The sequence below is a fragment of the Astyanax mexicanus genome, chromosome 8, assembly GCF_023375975.1.
Source record: "Astyanax mexicanus isolate ESR-SI-001 chromosome 8, AstMex3_surface, whole genome shotgun sequence".
Lineage (NCBI taxonomy): Eukaryota > Metazoa > Chordata > Actinopteri > Characiformes > Acestrorhamphidae > Astyanax > Astyanax mexicanus.
The window spans coordinates 9,787,596-9,807,155 of NC_064415.1; the positions used below are offsets into that span (position 1 = coordinate 9,787,596).

Sequence of the window (19,560 nt, forward strand, 5' to 3'; positions counted from 1 at the left end):
TTGTGTGAATATTCAATCTGCATGAGATGGATTAACACAGAACTCTATTAAGAATCATAGATTTACAATGTGTTACACCCTACATTTGTACAGTATGTGTAGCTCAGCAAATATCAAGAAAAAAAGCTCAAGATTTTTCCATATCAGTCTAAGGGCCTATCTTACACACTGCACAAGGTCAAATTCTGGCGTATTGCTATCTTGGCAATGTAAAACACAGGTGCACCACTGACTAAGAATATCCTAGACAGAAAACAGTCAGATGCTCATTGCTATTATGGCAACATAGGCGCCCACAACAGCAGTGCACAAACCCAACTTTTACATTAACAATAAAGGGAATACAAATATTAAAAATAACATTGCTGTTACCGTAAATGTATAGTCTGCTGAGAAGCATTGGACACCTCCAAGTAGCTGCGCCGTTAAAATAACAATCTGCCAAAACCTCAGAGCACCCCTAACTCATGTTGTTTCATGTTATACCCAAAACACACCCATGATTAATTAATAGAATTAGTACATGCTTTTTGAGTGTTTGAACCAGAAACTGTAAAAAAGATGGACGCCGCGTCACCGTTCCCATTCATTCAATGAAAATGAAGCCAAAATCTTCCGACATGTTGTCGATCCTGAAACCCGAGTCTGCGCAGTAGTGACCAGAGGAGGGAGAAAGACTGTGGAGAGACAGCCTACTCATTTAAAATAACCCCGCCCCTGAGGGCTGCCTCCACATAGCTCACACAGTCTATGATCCCACCCCGGCTAGGTGTAACCCCGCCCTTTTACAATAACCACATCTTTTTAAATAGAGCTGAATAACGTTTTAAAAAACGAATTCTGTGGGGATATAAAAATTTAACAATATAAGCAGAGGTTAGACTAGCTGTTGCATTTAAATAATGGAGGTAGAATTACAGTATATTGGAAAAAAAACGTGATTGAAAGTTGTCTGTTTTGCCTGTTTTGAATCCTATGGGGATGGGTGGGGTTACACAGCTTTCTGCAACCGAACAGCAGGGGGCGCCCGACCTGTGGTGGCTTCACTTTTGAAAGACGATGCTCTGTCCAGCTATACACAGTCTATAGTTTGAGCAATGTAGGGCATACTTCTCCCATCATTATGATAGCAAAGACAGACAGACACTGACACGCCCTAAATCAGGCTGCACGGTACACGATTGTTTCCCTTTACCTATAGCCTATAGATTGTTAAAATAGGGCCTGTACTTAATAGAAAGTATTGGATCCATTACTTTCTATGGAGTACAACTATTTTTTATGAGTATACATATATATGTATAAAACTAAAACTAAAGAAAAGACAATAAATAGGAAGTGTTGTCCAAACTTTTGACTGGTACTATGTGCTACTGCTCACGTACACACAAATTCTGCTTTAACATGCATTTTTAAATACATCGGGGGCGGACGCTGGCAGAGATGGAGGCTGTATATAATCTTTGCAATATTTCGAAATTTCCCATCCTTCCTTTTTCTCATGATTTAAGATTAAATCGTGACTCAGAACAGCGAACATGATCCATTACCTGATTACCCTGCCTGTGCTTTTCACCATCTCTGTGAGTTCAACAGCTTTCGGTGAGTTACATTTATTACAGTATCAGTTGTGAATTTTAAACAGAATGTATATAAAGATATATATATATATATATAAAGAAATAGTCAAGGAGTTGAATAATACTTTATTTATAGACAATATTTAACACTGTTAGAGAATAATTTGCCATGTTCTCTCTTGTTTAAGCTGTGACTGTGACACCTACACAAGGTAATAATATTGATCAATTTAATAATTTTAAGGTTCCCCTTTTCATTTATTTATTTATTTTATTTATAATTTAAATATTTTGTATCTATTCATTCTTACGTTTTACTATTTATGTAGTCTTTATGTACTCTTAAACTCTGCCTCACAATTTTATAGTTATTTTTTATGTAATATTTTTATGATTATATTATTAGGCCCTTGTTTTCAAAGTCCATGTTTTATTTCTAAACATTAAATTTATATTCTCAATGCCTTCTTCTGTGTCTTTCTGCTTGGTGTTTAGGAACAGACTGGGATAAAGTTGTAAAAGGTGAAACATCATTTCAAAAACATAAATGAAAATATAATATAAAATATAATATAATATAATATAAAAAATACAAATATAATATATAAAAAATATAAATATATAATATAATTAAAATAATAAAACGTTTAAAATGGTTATTTCCTTCTGCAGAATAACGTTTTTGTTTTCCTTTAGACAAGTATAGAGCGCTTATTCGATTTTTTTTCACTAAAATATATGCACAAATCTATATATTTTAACATTGGATTTTAATACAAGCCTTTTTTTCCTTCTGTGAAGTTGCTGTTTTGCACAAAATGTATAATAATTTGGATTGGAAATCTGTATACAAGCATTTATTAAAGTTTTTTTGTAATATCTATGTGAGATTTCTAACATTCTCATTCTGATTTATTCTGATTAAAAATTCAGTGTTTAAAATTGTTGTATTTTGCAGAAATTATTAATTTTTTTTCTAAATGATTAAAAATATATATTTTCCTTCAGACTCTCTGCAGGGAAAGATCTCTGAGATCGAGCACTTTACTGTGCTCCACTCTTCATCATGCTCTCCGTATTGTCCGGACGGCTGGGTGACCTACAGCGGACGCTGCTTCAAGTATTTTAACAATACTTTTGACTGGATCTCTGCTGAGGTCAGTATCATTTCCTCTCTGAATAAAAAAACAGACTTGTAGAATCAAGAAATCAGTTAAACAGAAGCAGTTAAAACATTTTAAAAAGCAACTTAATCTTAATTCTTTATCTGAAGAAATTCAAAAACAGATGATGAAACGAAATCATTGATCATCTATTAGTGTGGAAATCATTACAGAAATATTGTCTAGGACTAAAGATTTTTTATTCAATGAAATTGACGTTTAAAAACTGCTTTTTATATTTACTCAGGTTATCTTTGTACAATATTAAAATGTGCCCTTTACACAATGGTGGAAAGTTTCCTGATGGAAATCCCCTTTTTATTTTTAAACCCCTGCTCTTCAAACAGTCTGAATCTGCTGCTGATAAAATAGATGTATTTAATGCTACAGTGAAACTAATAGTAAATATTTTAGAGAGAGTTACCTAAAATATTTAAAACAGTGTAAACTGTTTATTTATTTTTAAATAAATAAACAGTTTTATTTGATGCGTGTTTATTTTTTCCTATTTTTGTTTTCAGTATTACAAGTCTTAGTAATTTTCTTTTTCATTTCTATTTCTTGAAATTCGTTAGATTATATTTTTGTCAACCTTTTGGGTTTATTTTCGTTTGTTACTTTTCTAATAATAATAGTAATTACATAATTTATTTTCTTTTGTACATTTTTTTTACGGGGCGAATAAGAAAAGTAACACAATATTTATGTTTACTGGTAACTAGTTTCTTTTATAGTGGAGTAACTCCATTACTAACTCAGTTACTTTTTTGGAGAAGTAACGAGTAACTATAACTAATTAAAAAAAATTAGAAGTAACGTGCCCAACACTGGTGATCGAACATGTTGCTTTTAAAATAAAAATATTTTTGGTAACTCTTATTTCAAAGGATACCTACAGAACATTAAATATTGTTTCATTGTTAAAATTTCAACGTTAGCACAACCATTGAACATTAAATGTTGATTCAACGTTATTTAAACGTTAAAACAACAACAAACATTACTTTAGTCATATTTTAAACACATTTTAACGTTGAAGGTCAGTTGTGTGCCAGCTGGGTAGACTTCAGATAAAGTAAAACCATTTTTTGTACATATAAAATATACACTTATACCTCATAATTAACTCTATTGCTTGGTTTATTTTTCACAAAAATATGTCTTTCCTCTTTCTAGGATCACTGTTTAAGCCTTGATGCCAATTTAGTCTCCATACACAATGAAAACGAGTACCAGCTGGTGAAAGCCCTGATCCGAGATAAAGATCCTAAAGACAAATACGCTGTGTGGATCGGACTCTCAGCCTGTCAGAAGGTAAAATTACGTTCAATTATTAAAATTTTCATCAGAAACAGTGGAAGAGGATTCCAGTTTCTGGGGTTTCTGAGGCTGAGAACTCTGATGAACTTATCCTGTACAACAGAGAGAACTCTTGCGCTTCCTTTCCTGGGGTGTTCCTGATGAGTGCCAGTTTAATCATAATGTTTTTGATGGTCTTTGTGCCTTCACTTAAGGATACTTTTAAAGTTCTTAAAATAAAGTCATTCTAAAGTCCTTTTTTTCTTTATTTGATAAGTTCTCGCCATAACCTGGCTTAGAACAATAGAACATCAAATATTCACTATTCACTGTATACCTGTAACTCTACCTCTTCACTACTTTACTTTAACTGATGCTCTCAAACACTTTATTAAGAGACAAGAAATTCAAGTAATTAACTCTTGATGAGTTCAGCACAGCTGTTAACTGAAAGCCTGAATTCCAGGTGACTCTACCTCATAAAACTGACTGAGAAAATCCAGCCAAGATGAGCAAAACAGTCTAATCTAAGCAAAAGGTGCTACTTTGAAGAATCTAAAACTTAAAACTGGTTATAAATTCTGGTTTGTTTAACATGTTTTTTTTTTTTTTTAGATGAATAGGATTGAGTAGGATTACAATTCAGAACATTTTAAAATAATACAAAAACTCAATTTATTTATGAACAGCTTATGCCATTACTTAATACTGATATTTTATTGTTATAGCAAGTTTTTAACTCTTGATGAGTTCAGCAGCACAGCTGTTAACTGAAAGCCTGAATTCCAGGTGACTCTACCTCATAAAACTGAGAAAATCCAGCCAAGATGTGCAAAACTGTCTAATCTAAGCATGAGGTTCTACTTTGAATAATCTAAACTATAAAACTGGTTTTATATTTTGGTTTGTCTAACATTTTTTGTGTACTAAATAATTCCATATGTTTTTCTTCATAGTTTAGATAACTGTACAGGGACAGAGCTTAATATATTAAATAGTAATAATAGGTAATAATATCAAGGCCACAACTTGATGAAGAATGAATGGACCAATAGAAATGCTCCAAAATAATACCTTAATATCATAATAACATAACATAATAACATAATAACATAATAACTGAAATATTAAAAAAATAATATTTTTACACCGACTTTACACCTTTTTTTTCTTGTCCTTCACACAGCAGGTTGCTTTTTTGAAGATATGACATTAGTCAGTGACATTTAATGTCATACATAATTTTTCATTATACAAAAAACAGACTTCTAATTGCTAACATTTTCCGTTTAAAGATGACTTTTAAATATTATGTTAAATTAATTGTCTGTCTGCTTTTCCTTGCAGAAATACAATTGGATCTGGTCTGATGGCAGCAAATTAACTTACACTAACTGGAACCCCAATGAGCCCAATTTTGCATATGAAGAATGTTGTGTTCATATGAACTTTGGTGGTAAGTTGTAAGCTTTATTCTTTAGCTGTTTCTTTGGTGTTTTGAGTGCACTCTTGCATAAATTAATTATAATTCATATTTTGTCTTCTTTGTTTTCAGCTCAGATGAACTGGAACGACATTCCATGCAATTTTAAATTTGCTTTCATCTGTGCCAAAAAGCTTCCTTAAAATCTGACAGACAGGAAAATCATGTCATTATATCAATAAAATATCATTATAGCAATGAATCTGTTTTTATACCTGACAGCCACATGTTCCAATACTTTTGCTCGCAAGAATAATAACTGGGTTCAGACAAAATGTGCTATCTTCTACCAAATGCTATATTTAAAATTCATACAGTAAACTTTTAATGGCGTTTAACAATTTTTAACAATGTTCTGTTGTAAAACTATAGAACACAATGCATCTTGGGATGCACTATGAATACAGATCCTACCTGTATATGTAACAGTATCATTTGAGGGGAAAACAGGTGCAATATTTAAGTTATTTCCAGCAATTTACTGCTTTGTTGTGAGAATAAACGGCAGGCATATACACATCAAATCTATCACATGCAGAAAAACTACTTGCTCTAACTTTGTTTGGGTAGAATTTACTCTATATGTCAATCGTCAGTGTGCCTTATAATCCTTTACATTACATTACATTACAATACATTACATTTGGCAGACGCTTTTGTCCAAAGCGACTTACAATAGTCAAGTACAAAAGTAATAGAAGTTCAAAGTAAAACATCTTTAGATAGGGCTTAAAGGAGGCCGAAGGGAAATAATGGGATAGAGGAGTGAAGGAGGGGAAGAAGGAAATTAGGTTATAAGTAGTTAGTGTGTTAGAGGTGTTAAGAGAGTAAGTGCTCTTTGAAGAGCTCTGTCTTCAGAAGTTTATTAAAGATAGTGAGAGATTCTCCTGATCTGGTAGTAGTAGTTAGTGTGTTAGAGGTGTTAGGAGAGTAAGTGCTCTTTGAAGAGCTTTGTCTTCAGGAGTTTATTAAAGATAGTGAGAGATTCTCCTGATCTGGGAGTGGAAGGTAGTTAGTTAGAGGTGTTAGGAGAGTAAGTGCTCTTTGAAGAGCTCAGTCTTCAGGAGTTTATTAAAGATAGTGAGAGATTCTCCTGATCTGATAGTAGAAGGTAATTAGTTAGAGGTGTTAGGAGAGTAAGTGCTCTTTGAAGAGCTCAGTCTTCAGGAGTTTATTAAAGATAGTGAGAGATTCTCCTGATCTGGTAGTGGAAGGTAGTTAGTTAGAGGTGTTAGGAGAGTAAGTGCTCTTTGGAGAGCTCTGTCTTCAGAAGTTTATTAAAGATAGTGAGAGATTCTCCTGATCTGGTAGTAGAAGGTAGTTAGTTAGAGGTGTTAGGAGAGTAAGTGCTCTTTGAAGAGCTCTGTCTTCAGGAGTTTATTAAAGATAGTCAGAGATTCTCCTGATCTGGTAGTAGAAGGTAGTTAGTTAGAGGTGTTAAGAGAGTAAGTGCTCTTTGAAGAGCTCTGTCTTCAGAAGTTTATTAAAGATAGTCAGAGATTCTCCTGATCTGGTAGTAGAAGGTAATTAGTTAGAGGTGTTAGGAGAGTAAGTGCTCTTTGAAGAGCTCTGTCTTCAGGAGTTTATTAAAGATAGTGAGAGATTCTCCTGATCTGGTAGTAGTAGTTAGTGTGTTAGAGGTGTTAGGAGAGTAAGTGCTCTTTGAAGAGCTCTGTCTTCAGAAGTTTATTAAAGATAGTGAGAGATTCTCCTGATCTGGTAGTAGAAGGTAGTTAGTTAGAGGTGTTAAGAGAGTAAGTGCTCTTTGAAGAGCTCTGTCTTCAGAAGTTTATTAAAGATAGTCAGAGATTCTCCTGATCTGGTAGTAGAAGGTAGTTAGTTAGAGGTGTTAGGAGAGTAAGTGCTCTTTGAAGAGCTCTGTCTTCAGGAGTTTATTAAAGATAGTGAGAGATTCTCCTGATCTGGTAGTGGAAGGTAGTTAGTTAGAGGTGTTAGGAGAGTAAGTGCTCTTTGAAGAGCTCTGTCTTCAGGAGTTTATTAAAGATAGTGAGAGATTCTCCTGATCTGGTAGTAGAAGGTAGTTAGTTAGAGGTGTTAAGAGAGTAAGTGCTCTTTGAAGAGCTCTGTCTTCAGGAGTTTATTAAAGATAGTGAGAGATTCTCCTGATCTGGTAGTAGAAGGTAGTTTGTTCCACCATTGGGGAACTCTGTATGAGAATCTTGTGCTCCTTATGTATGAATTTTACCTGTCAGGTTGTAAAGAGCAGTAAAACCACTTCACTGAATTACAGCATTGGAGTTTGAGTTTAGTTCACCAGCTCTGAGACTTGAGACTGGAGCAGTATTAGCATTAGCTGCTAACCGCGCTAAGCTCTAGCTCTTTCACTAGTCAGAGATGAGAATTATCGGCCTGCAGCCTGCTCCTGACCCCGGCTAGCACTCCTGGAGCAGCATTAGCATTACCTGCTAATCACGCTAGTTAGCCCTTTTGCCGTTCAGAAGCGAGTATATCGGAGTGTAGCCTTCCTGTTTACCGTGTTTCCTCTCCTGCTGGCCCCTGACACCCTTTATCTCTGTAATGGGCATTGTTTGTATTGTTTTTGTTTCTTAATAAATATAAATTTGATATTTTTTTTAGCGAAATTTTTTTCGCTATTTTGACCATTTCTCATTTTCTGCAAATAAATGCTTTATATGACAATATTTTTATTCAGAATTTGGGATAAATGTTGTCAGTAGTTTATAGAATAAAGCCAAAATGTTAGTTTTACTTAAACATATAACTATAACTAGTAAAATCAGAGAAACTTATCATTTTTAAGTGGTCTCTTAATTTTTTTCTGGGGCTCTATATATGTAACATTTTACTTTACAATAAGGGTGCATTCATTAATATAACTTATAAAAGAATGCCTTAACAATTTATTCATTTGACACTAGTTATTAATAATTACAAAAAATTAAACGAATGTGTCAATTTATTATTTTTACAACATTCTTCAGCATTAAAATTTGGTTACTTTTAACGATTTCTTAATTATAACATTTAACAATGTTTATTACTGTTATTAGTGCTGTTATTTATGACACTTATTGTAAAGTGGTATTAAAAAATTCTTAAATCAGATTTTTCAGGTTTAGGGCCAGATTATCACTTTACACTTAATCTAGAGCTAATGAGACCTTGTTATTAAGAGAGTGAAGACTGTTCTTAATAATTTGATATAAATCATGTGGGTTTGTGGTATATGTAAGTTCTTTTAATGCCCTTAGAGCCCAGAGTGTCAACCAGTGACAGTTCCAAACTATATATTCATTAAAGAACACAATAACTGAGTCATAGAGCTATAAAGCAGAACAGAAACACCCTTTAGTCAACCTTACCAGTCTTATCTCAGCAGCAAATTACTTAAATCAATATTTATCACGGAAACAGCCATCAAATTAAATAAAGGGAGGTGATGGCCATGTCTGTGTGGGTGGGTACAGGCATTTATTGCTTTATAAGCTGGTAAATTTAACAAATACCTTAATATAATATAATTTAATTTAATTTAATGTATTTTCTACATTGTAGATTAATATTAAAGACATGAAAACTATTAAGGGACACATATAGAATTATGTAGTAAACAGTAAAAAAGTTATTTCACAAAAAAGTGAGATTAAGGTGATTTGAGGTGATTTAATTGGGATGAGCTGGAGCTTCACAGCAAAGTGAAGAAAAAGCAGCAACTATTGTTCAGCACCTCCAGGAACTCCTTCCTTCAAGATGCTGAGAAAACTATTCCAGGTGACTCTCCCTCATGAAGACACTGAGATTAAAATACCTCAAAGATAAATGTGCTACTCAGAAGAATATAAAGGATAAAACATATTCTGCTTTGTTTAACAAAATATTTTTTATTTTATTTTGCGTCACATGACCCAGCATGTCCGGAGGTTTGATCACAGGTGCATCATGGGAAGTGGAGTCTCTTTCAGAAGATCCTTCTTTCAGAAGGAGTTCATGGCAGGCAGACAGATAGTAATAGGACTGACAAACGAAATACTTAAAGGTCAGTCTGCACTGTCATGGAATGACTCAGTGGCAGGAGCCTGAGAGGCAATATGACTCTGAGTTATAAAACTATAAACATCTGAATTATACAGCAATACAAAGATACCCTTTCCTGAAAGCACACCTTACTAATGATACCAATTTACTTAACATAACATTTGCAATAACTGATAAGAGACAGCGATCTAAATGTGTAGCGTTATGTAAATTAATATATTGAAATAGTTGATATTTATATCTGGCTATTTAAATCACTTACCTGCTCATATGTGCTCATCTGTCTCTACACTCTTTTTTTCTAAAGGCTTTAGGGAAAGAGAGAAATCTTCAGATCTGTTCACAGAGACCCACTAACTTTAACATTTAAAATAATTTAAACTGAGCTTTAATCTGAGTTTTATTCTATAAACTACAGACAACATTTCAACCACATTCCAAAAACAATTTCATTTAGAGCATTTAATTGCAGAAAATGAGAAATGGCTGAAAAAACAAAAAAGATGAAGAGCTTTCAGACCTCAAATAATGAAATAAATAATAATAATAAAAAAAACACAAGTTCATATTCATTAAGTTTTAAAGGTCTCCTTCCGCTCTGAGTTGTATATGATGCTGCACATGAAACTGTTCAGCAGCCTCCCTTGTCTGCAGTAGCTAGTAAAAGAAAATCCTCAGAAATACAAGTTGATCAGGAAAGGTTCTGGTGTCTACATCAACCAGGGAGTTCATGGCCCTGCCCACCTCGGTTCAGGACTGCCCACAGACAGCGCTGGAGTAGGAGTGGGGGTCCGCAGGGAGAGGGGGAGCAAAACCATGTCTTTCTTCAGGGACCACTAATTTAGTGAAATAAAGCAGGGCTAAATAGAAACACCTGAGCACTTTTTTTTCACACAAAAAACGGCTCCCATGGTATTCATCAATACTAGAGACCACAACCAAACATTTTAAAATGAATGAAAAAATGATGTTCTCCTCCACCAGTCTTACACACTGCTTTTAGATATCTTAATGCCACTCCTGGTGCAAAAATTCAAGCAGTTCAGTTTGGTGGTTTGATGGCTTGTGATCATCCATCTTCCTCTTGATTATATTCCAGAGGTTTTCAGTTTGGTAAAATGAAAGAAACTCATCATTTTTGGATGGATAATTTTTAGATAGATCATTTTTGGATGGATGGATGGATGGATGGATAGCTGACCCACATGGCAACAGCTTTAGCCTTTAGCTCTGTTTAACATGATTGGAATAAGTCTGAGTTTCTGCAGTAGGGAGAAGAATTATTGGTCTGACAGGTGAAGAAGTGTAGTTATTACTACATTCCATTATTAGTCATTGCTAAGATGAGAAAATAAAATAACAGCTTGTCTGGGCCGTACAGCACTGCTAATGGACTACTAAACAGTAGGGGTGTTCTAAGACTTTTGACTGGTGCTGTATAAGCATAACATGGTTATCATGATTATGGAATTTGGAATCTATAAATTCATTAAGGAGCATCTTGCTGGCAGTGAGGAGAGCAGACAAGATGGAGAACATGCAGCAAGAATAAACAGAACACCTCCCAAAAAAGATAAGGACTGAAATAATGGTGTCTCCTCCTAGATAAAGTGGGTTTGAGTTGGGGTGTGTGGTGGGTGTCCACCAATTTTGAAAGAATATAAAGCGACAGCATTGTCTCTGGTGGTACTACAACCACACAAGCAGATCCTCATCTTTATTACATCTATTTGAAGAACAGCCAGCAGGTATTACCCTTTATTCTACATCATCTGTATTAATATTCATTAGTTTATACCTGCTCTTACTCACTTCAGACTATTTTTTTTTTTAAACTATAGCTCCTGAAGAAGAGCCAGTATGGGTCGTGTGGCCTGGATTTGTGTTCTCTTCATGGCTTCATCAGCTCTTGGTAAGAGTTTCACTTTTTTAGACTCAAATATGATTCAACTGAAGGACATAAATACAAAAATATACAAAAAATGTACAATTAGGGTTTGTTTAGATGTATCATCTGCAAGATACACTTCAGTTGTAAAAATTAAAACGTATTTTAAAAGATAAAGGGCCCTATTTTAGCGATATATAGCGCACTGGTCAATTACGCATCGCACAGCTGGATTTAGGGCATGTCAGTGTGTCTTTTTTTTGTCTCGCGTTTCTCGAAAATGCTAAAAAAGGCATGAGTTAAGTCTCTTAATTTGCTTTTAGAGCCCTAAGAATTTTTTTTTGGTATCTTGAACAACCTATACTTACTAAACATGTCAAATATTGTTATTTTTTTAAGAGATCCTACTCTACTAAAATGTATTTGCTAAATGAATTGTAATCCATTTTTGATATTTGCATTAATTTGACCATGTTTTGATAAGAATGAACTAGTGCCTGGGATTTTTTATTGTTTGTAGGGACAATAAAAAAATCAGAGTTTCAGATATGTTATTGGAAAAAGATAATCTACAATTTTAAGACAAAAGAGCAGTAATTTTAATCTTGGATCATCATTGTATTGAATAGATTGATACATATATTTATGATACATAATTGACAATATTTGACAGTAGTCTAAATAAAATAGGAAAACATATATAATGCTGAATTTCCGTGAGCTTTTGTAAGCTTTCCTTGCCCTTTCCCTCTAGAAAATAACTAAAAGGAGCTGAGTCAGCACTTTAGGATCAGCTCAGCATTAAAAATCTGATGAAAACAGCTACACAGCTAAACAACAAGAATCTGCCTTTTAACCATAAGTGTTTTCTGGGCGTAATTTAAAATAAACCAATCAGTGTGCCAGTTGCCATTCTCTTTAAGAGAGACAGGTGTACACAGTGCTCCTGCATGGTTAGGATAGGAATGAGCAGCTGACTGTTGACTGTTGTCAGGGTTTTAATAAGTCAGTTGCGCACATGTATTTCCTGTCGCCAAAATTTTACCAGAAATTTACCTGAACACTCCTCACTTCAAGACCACCACACAAGACCATCAGTGTAGATTTATTCATGAATTTAGATGCTATTTTAACAGTGTGGGCACAAAACGTGAATATAGACTGTAGACTGGGTGTATAATAGGGCCCGTAGGATGTTGGATTGTTTTGTTTATTAATTTTCTTATTTTCTCTTTCAATCAGGTGTGGAGATAAAGCCTTTATCAGGTAATGATGGTAGTTAAGCTATTCATTGTATTATTCAAAATGTACTAGTGCTCACTAGTATTCACCAACCAAACTCTGATACCAACATCTGATACCTAGAGCAAATTGCTGCACTAATGAACAAACAACTCTTGTTTTCGATAACTTGACACATGAGGACACTGGGGAAATTAAAATACTGTATTTTTCACACTATAAGGCACACTGGAGTATAAGGCGTATAAGTGTATAAGTGCGCCTTATAGTGCGAAAAATATGGTATGTCCATAGAGTAAAACTTAACTCTTTTTTTTATCTAAGCATGATTTAATAATGTCTTAACAATTTGCTTGTTTGGAAAAGTAAATAAAAAAAAAATGTATATAATGTGTCTCTAACATCAAAATTAACTGTTGCATTGCACTACACTAACAACTACACTTTTTCATGATGCACCAGATTGCTCAGTTCTAAGTAGTCTTTGGTTGGTAACTTCAGCTACTAAAACAAAACACATACTCAACTGTTGGTATTGATGCATCCCTACTAAAACAAATGTAAAGTTTTGTTAAACAAATAAAAAGTTTGTACTTATTGCAATTAGATATTAATGTACAATTAGATAGAGAAAGAGAAAGTCCATGGGGAAATGACTACACACTAAAGGGGAGCATAGTATATATGTAATAACGCCTTGTACAATATCTCTAACTGTTTAATAATCGTTTCTTAGCCTTGAATTTTTTTTTATTTTTTTTTTTACATTTATTGTCACTGGTACTTGTAATGCCTGCATTAACATTTCTTCTCTGTATTATTTTTTAGATTCCAGCCTGAATCAATTAGTTCATGGTAAAGAACATCTAAAATTAACTCTCTAATCAAAAGAAAATTGTGTACCACTTTTCTCCTTTATAAAAATGTTTGTTAGTATTATAAATTAGGTTGAAAATACCATAAATAAGATATGAATATAGAAAAATATAGAAAGTGTAGAAAGAAAGTTTAGTCATGTTAATGTGTTAGTATTAACCACATTATGATTACTGGATAAATGGTTAATCTTTTGTGGTTAAATAATAAAGAAATTTACAGATGTTAATGCTGACTGATGGAAAGGACAAAGTAAGTTAAGTAAGTATTCAGGAATATCTGAGGTTTAAATAAATAACAGATTACATAAAGGACAGGCCATATGTGCTATTGCTATTTTTTATGTATGTGTTATAGCTGCTTATTTATGGCTTGTAAAGTAGTTACAACCTAATTAATGATAATTAATCAATTTATTCATAGACTCTTTATAAGCCCATTATAAAGGAGACTTATTTTGGATTGGTACCAACATTTGTTTACTATTTAAAACTTTAGAAACAAACTAAAGTCATTATAGTGCACTGTAAAAAGTGTAGCCCTGCTCAAATTAAAAAAATTGATGTCCATTTGTTGCATCTAAACTATTTGACTTCACTCAATCTAAATAAAGTCAATTGTTACAACCTGATTATTTTATTTTGACATAAACCATATTACTTCACTCGACCCAATATTAATTATTCACCTTGACCCAAGTTAAATTCTTTACATTTCAGTTTCGGAACCAAACTAATACATTTAAATTGAACCGAACTTAAAAAAAAACATGGCAGCATATTCCAGTTCCAGAAGTTACTGTGGCGTGGAAGAGGACGGATTACCAGCGAGATTCGTTTCAGTGCTCTCTTGCTCTTTTTATTTTGCTCTGAGGAGGACACTAAGAGCTGGATTTTCATGGGATTCCACTTTTGAAAGTGAAACTAACTACAGCTCCAACGCAGCTAACCCCACTCCCACACACAGAAAACACACAAACGGTGAGGCACTTACACAAAACAACCACATAACTGATAACTACATGAATAATACTAGAACAGTGATAATAAAACATGACATGAAACTCTGGGATAAACAGTAACATAAACACGCAGAAAAACACCCACTTCCCCCAACAGGGTGAGCTCCCATAATTCCTTCCGCCCGCCCTCCAGTCCCGACGCCACAATACCATAAGCATGCGTTGCTATCTCCCGAGCGCGTTCAGGCACTTTCTCCCTCTCTCATTCTCTCTCTCGCGAGCGCGTTCAGGCACTTTCTCCCTCTCTCCCTCAGTGCTCTGAAGCACTTCTCTACAACTTCTCCCGTGCTCCACAGTGCGCATGCGCAATTCATGTTTGATTCAAATTAAAAATATTACATCCTTATCTCTTTTCTTCGAGTATGATTTCAGTGGAACCAAAACATTTGGTTTATTTCCTTCAGAATTGTAATTAATTTAGTCTGAATCAAAATTGACACATCAAAATTCAAAAAGGTTGAGTTTCACAATGAAGTCAATAATTGTACTATGTGTTCAATCATATTTATTAGCTTGAATGAACAGCTCCATGCTTCACTTTTTGCAGTGTGTAATATAATGTAATAATGTGATAATAAACATGTAATAATATTGTACAATGTGTTTTCCATTGAACAGAACAAATCAAAAACCCTGAGACAGCATCAGAGAAGAACTCATGTACACCCAACTGTCCGTACGGCTGGGTGAAGTTTGATGGACGTTGCTTTGCCTACTTTGGCAGTGAAATGGACTGGGCAGGTGCTGAGGTAAATTCTACCGTAAAATCTCATAATTATTTAAATAAAGCTTAAAGAGAAAACTGTGAAGTTTTCTACAAACCAATAAATACACTGTATATTTGTATATTTTCTGCATTGTAGATTAATATTAAAATTGAAAGAAACCAAAATATATTTTATGTTTTAGATTATTTAAAGTAGCACCTCTTGCTTAGATAGAGACAGTTTTGCACATCTTGGCTTTAGATTTTCTCAGTCAGTTTTATGAGGTAGAGTCACCTGGAATTCAGGCTTTCAGTTAACAGCTGTGCTGAACTCATCAAGAGTTAATTACTTGAATTTCTTGTCTCTTAATACAGTGTTTGAGAGCATCAGTTAAAGTAAAGTAGTGAAGAGGTAGAGTTACAGGTATACAGTGAATAGTGAATATTTGAGTAATGTTCTAATACATAGTATGAGAAGAAATACTTAACTAAGTGAAACAATGAAGGTCAGTTAATCCAAAAAGAAGAATTTTAAGAACTTTAAAAGTATTCTCAAGTGCAGTCACAACAATGATGAAACTGGCTCTCATCAGGACCGCCCCAGGAAAGGAAGAGTAAGAATTTCCTCTGTTGTACAGGATACATTCTCAGAATACGTTCTCAAGAGCACCTAAATGCTTCTTCACAGAGTATTTTGGATTATTTAACAGTTTTAAGTTACTATATGATTCCTTATGTGTTCCTCCATAGTCTGAATGACTTCAGTATTCATTTACTATGTAGAAAAAAAGATGTGTTATGCTGTCTTTGTCACGTCTGGTGCTGTTAGCTCCTCTGTCCCTTCCACACCAAGCTCTAACGGAGGTTCTCAGGTTAACAACTACACTACCCAGAATGCACCACCCGCTGACATCACGCACTCACCTGATCACGTGACACCTCACCTGCTTCCTCCTGGAAGTCCCGAATACTGATTACTGGCACTATAAAGGTGCACGCCAAACAGACTACCACGCCGCGTATTGTAGGTTATCCTCGTACAAAGCGTTACTTATCTCTTGTCTCAGTTTACTTTGTGTATGACCTTGCTTTTTGTTTCTCGACGCCGATTCTTGCCTCTGCCTTTGATATTGGATTGTTTTGTGTATGACCTGGACTGTGCTTTCACCACCGCCTCTTGGATTATCTCTGATACTGGATTGCTTGTGTATGAACTCTGGACTGTCTCTCGTTTATGGTATGGTTTTGTCTTCATTGCTCTGTCTACTGGTGATCACCATTGTTTCTGTATCGACCCTGATTACATCTGTTTATTATTATAATAAACATACTTTATTTTTATCAGTATCTGCGCTTGTCTGCTATTCTGTTCTGACCATGACAGTCTTTGTATATTCAGGAGAAATTAGATGAGATTTTTCTCATATCTAAAACAATTGATAGATTATTTGTTCATTTTATTATCTGCTCTCTCTCTCTCCAGGCTCACTGTATTAATCTGGGTGGTAATCTGGTCTCAGTCCACAGTGAAAATGAGTATCAGATGGTGAAGGCCCTCATCCGCACTTACGACCCCAAAGAGAAATCTTCATGGATCGGACTCTCCAACTGCCAGAAGGTAAGAAAAAACTAATTCCACACAGCAAACAAAACAAAAATAACTGTGAACATTTTAACAATTTAACATTATGATAACATTAGTAATATAACAGCAACACACATGGTGAGTATGGAGTAGTAGGTTTTGCATTGTAGGCATTCAGAGTCCCATATTTTACTACAACATAAACCAGAGAATAGTAATATAAATAATTATAAAGAATAAAAGAGGACAAAATTAATGTTTAACCCTTTCAGACCTGAATTACGTTCCAGTGAGAGACAATTATATGAATGTTGTTTTCTGTCTGTAATGCACACATAAAAAACTCTAATATATAAAAATCAAATCCAATTAACTAAAATATTGAATTTATCTTAATCTCCATAATATAAAGGGTTCTAAATAACATAAAAATTAGAAAATAGGAGCTCTTGTTTTTTTCAGTGCAGGGGGCAGGGCTAATCTACTGTTTCATTGGCTTGCAAACTTTTTATTGGCTGGTTCATGGTCTATTCTGATGCACAACTGGTCTCAAATAGTGATATATGGACCAAAACATCAAATAAAAAAAAAGAAAATACACCATGTCCATTGTCCATTGTCTGAAAGGGTTACAGTTTTTCTCAGTCAATTTGGTACATTTCTCAGATCAGAATTTAAAACAGAATTCTCAAAACAGTTCATTTAATCTCCACGTTTCCTTGTTACTTGTGCACATCATAAATGCATTAATGCATTTCTCATTGTGTTTCACATTTTGCAAATGTGTTTGTCATTCATGCAAATGGTTGTGTAGAATTTTTATAGCTATTTTTTTTTTTTTTTTTTGCATTATCCATAGCTTATAAAAATGTGCTTATAAAAATGTGTTGTACTGATTATCTGTTGAATTGTCTTACCCTACAAAACATTTAGGCTTTAGGTCATTGCTTTGGTCATTATATGGAAGTGCTGAACCAGTAGATAGATAGCTAGATAGATAGCTAGCTAGCTAGCTAGCTAGCTAGCTAGATAGATAGATAGATAGATAGATAGATAGATAGATAGATAGATAGATAGATAGATAGATAGATAGATAGATAGATAGATAGATATTTACTTATATTTTCTACTATTCCTTTGCCATTGCAGAAGAACAGCTGGGTCTGGTCTGACGGGAGCAGGTATGGGTACAGCAAGTGGAATCCAAGAGAGCCCAATCACAAATTGGGAGAGTGCTGTGTGCACATCAATGACAGCTGTACGTTTCATGTATTTATTACATCTTGTATAAATTGTTTTATATATATTTTCATATATGGTTCTGGAAAAGAAATAAGAGACCATTTAAAAAAATATTGGTTTCTTTGATTTTACCAAATTGAAAACCTCTGGAATATAATCAAGAGGAAGATGGATGATCACAAGCCATCAAACCACCAAACTGAACTGCTTGAATTTCTGCACCAGGAGTAAAGGCATAAAGTTATCCAAAAGCAGTGTGTAAGACTGGTGGAGGAGAACATGATGCCAAGATGCATAAAAACTGTGATTAAAAACCAGGATTATTCCACCAAATATTGATTTCTGAACTCTCAAACCTTTATGAAAATGAACTTGTTTTCTTTGCATTATCTGAGGTCTGAAATTTTTGCATCTTTTTTTTTGTTTTTCCAGTCATTTTTCATTTTTTGCATATAAATGCTCTAAATGACAATATTTTTATTTGGAATTTGATAGAAATTGAAGTGCTCTCTTAATGTTTTCCAGAGCTGTATTTCTTTTTTTAAAGTTACATATTTTGAAATGTTGTTTCTGTTTTTTTTTTTTGTCTACAGCTCAGAAGAACTGGAATGATATCCCATGTAAAAATAAGTATCCATTTGTCTGCGTCAGGAGGCTGTGAAATTCTAAGAAGCCAGTAAAATAATGTCCATCTACATTAAAATATAGCAATAAAATCTCTTAATCATTAAAATTTTAAAAATAAAAAATAAAAATAAAGCATAGAAAGTGAATACATGAGTCATGTGATTTTTGTCTTGTTTTTATATATGATTATATATTATATATGATTCTTATCAGACATATATATTCACTGATAAAAAAACTTCACAAATCTTCACAAAAAATAATTAAACACATGATTAGAATAGGTAAGAGCCTCCCATTGGATAATTACTGCATGGGTAATTATGTTGTTTCAGCTGGCAACAAATTATTTAACTAAACTGATGCAGGGAGTAGCTTCTCACTTCAACAACCATGTAGAAAGGACTCATCCTGTGGTTGTAAAAAAGACGTAAATCTTTTTCAGAAGAGTTAATTTATTTGCATCAAGCAAAGGAAACATCTAAGGAGAAAAACTTTGAAACTACTAAAATCGGGTTAAGAACTTTCACATCCAGGTTAAGAACAGATTATTAAACAGAGGAAGGACATTGGGGGAAATCATCTTCCAGAATTGTTTTTTACAGTGATCGAAATTAATCGATAATCACTTAAATCACTTGGTGAAATTAAATCATAGAAATCAACACTAGAATTCAGGGATATCATGTTTAACAGTGATAGTAAGAGCTTTACCACATGTACAATTTAAAGGGAACTCAGAGGATTGGGACTAAATAGCTGTTTATCCTTTTCTCTCTCCTCTAAAGTTGCTGTTTTGGAGATATTTGTTTTGTATTGGACAGCAGTTGG

At 33.9% G+C, this 19,560-nt stretch overlaps 2 protein-coding genes and 1 long non-coding RNA gene across 3 annotated transcripts; all 3 read left to right on the forward strand.

Moving 5' to 3' along the window:
• The first annotated feature begins 1,538 nt into the window (after positions 1 to 1,538).
• Positions 1,539 to 6,422, forward strand: LOC107196907 (lactose-binding lectin l-2-like). The gene is made up of 6 exons (XM_049482779.1): positions 1,539 to 1,602; positions 2,076 to 2,102; positions 2,589 to 2,737; positions 3,920 to 4,057; positions 5,390 to 5,498; positions 5,598 to 6,422. Exons 1-6 carry the CDS (start codon positions 1,539 to 1,541, stop codon positions 5,666 to 5,668), a joined length of 558 nt encoding a protein of 185 aa, XP_049338736.1. The 3' UTR covers positions 5,669 to 6,422.
• Positions 6,423 to 6,807: 385 nt separating this feature from the next.
• On the forward strand, positions 6,808 to 8,121 carry LOC125803972 (uncharacterized). The gene is made up of 2 exons (XR_007440434.1): positions 6,808 to 6,856; positions 7,166 to 8,121. It is a non-coding gene; the product is annotated as an uncharacterized LOC125803972 (long non-coding RNA).
• A 3,089-nt stretch (positions 8,122 to 11,210) lies between these two features.
• Positions 11,211 to 18,856, forward strand: LOC111194205 (lactose-binding lectin l-2-like). The gene is made up of 8 exons (XM_049482844.1): positions 11,211 to 11,290; positions 11,384 to 11,454; positions 12,673 to 12,696; positions 13,501 to 13,527; positions 15,188 to 15,318; positions 16,759 to 16,893; positions 18,010 to 18,118; positions 18,696 to 18,856. Exons 2-8 carry the CDS (start codon positions 11,403 to 11,405, stop codon positions 18,761 to 18,763), a joined length of 546 nt encoding a protein of 181 aa, XP_049338801.1. The 5' UTR covers positions 11,211 to 11,290; positions 11,384 to 11,402; the 3' UTR covers positions 18,764 to 18,856.
• Positions 18,857 to 19,560: the final 704 nt, after the last annotated feature.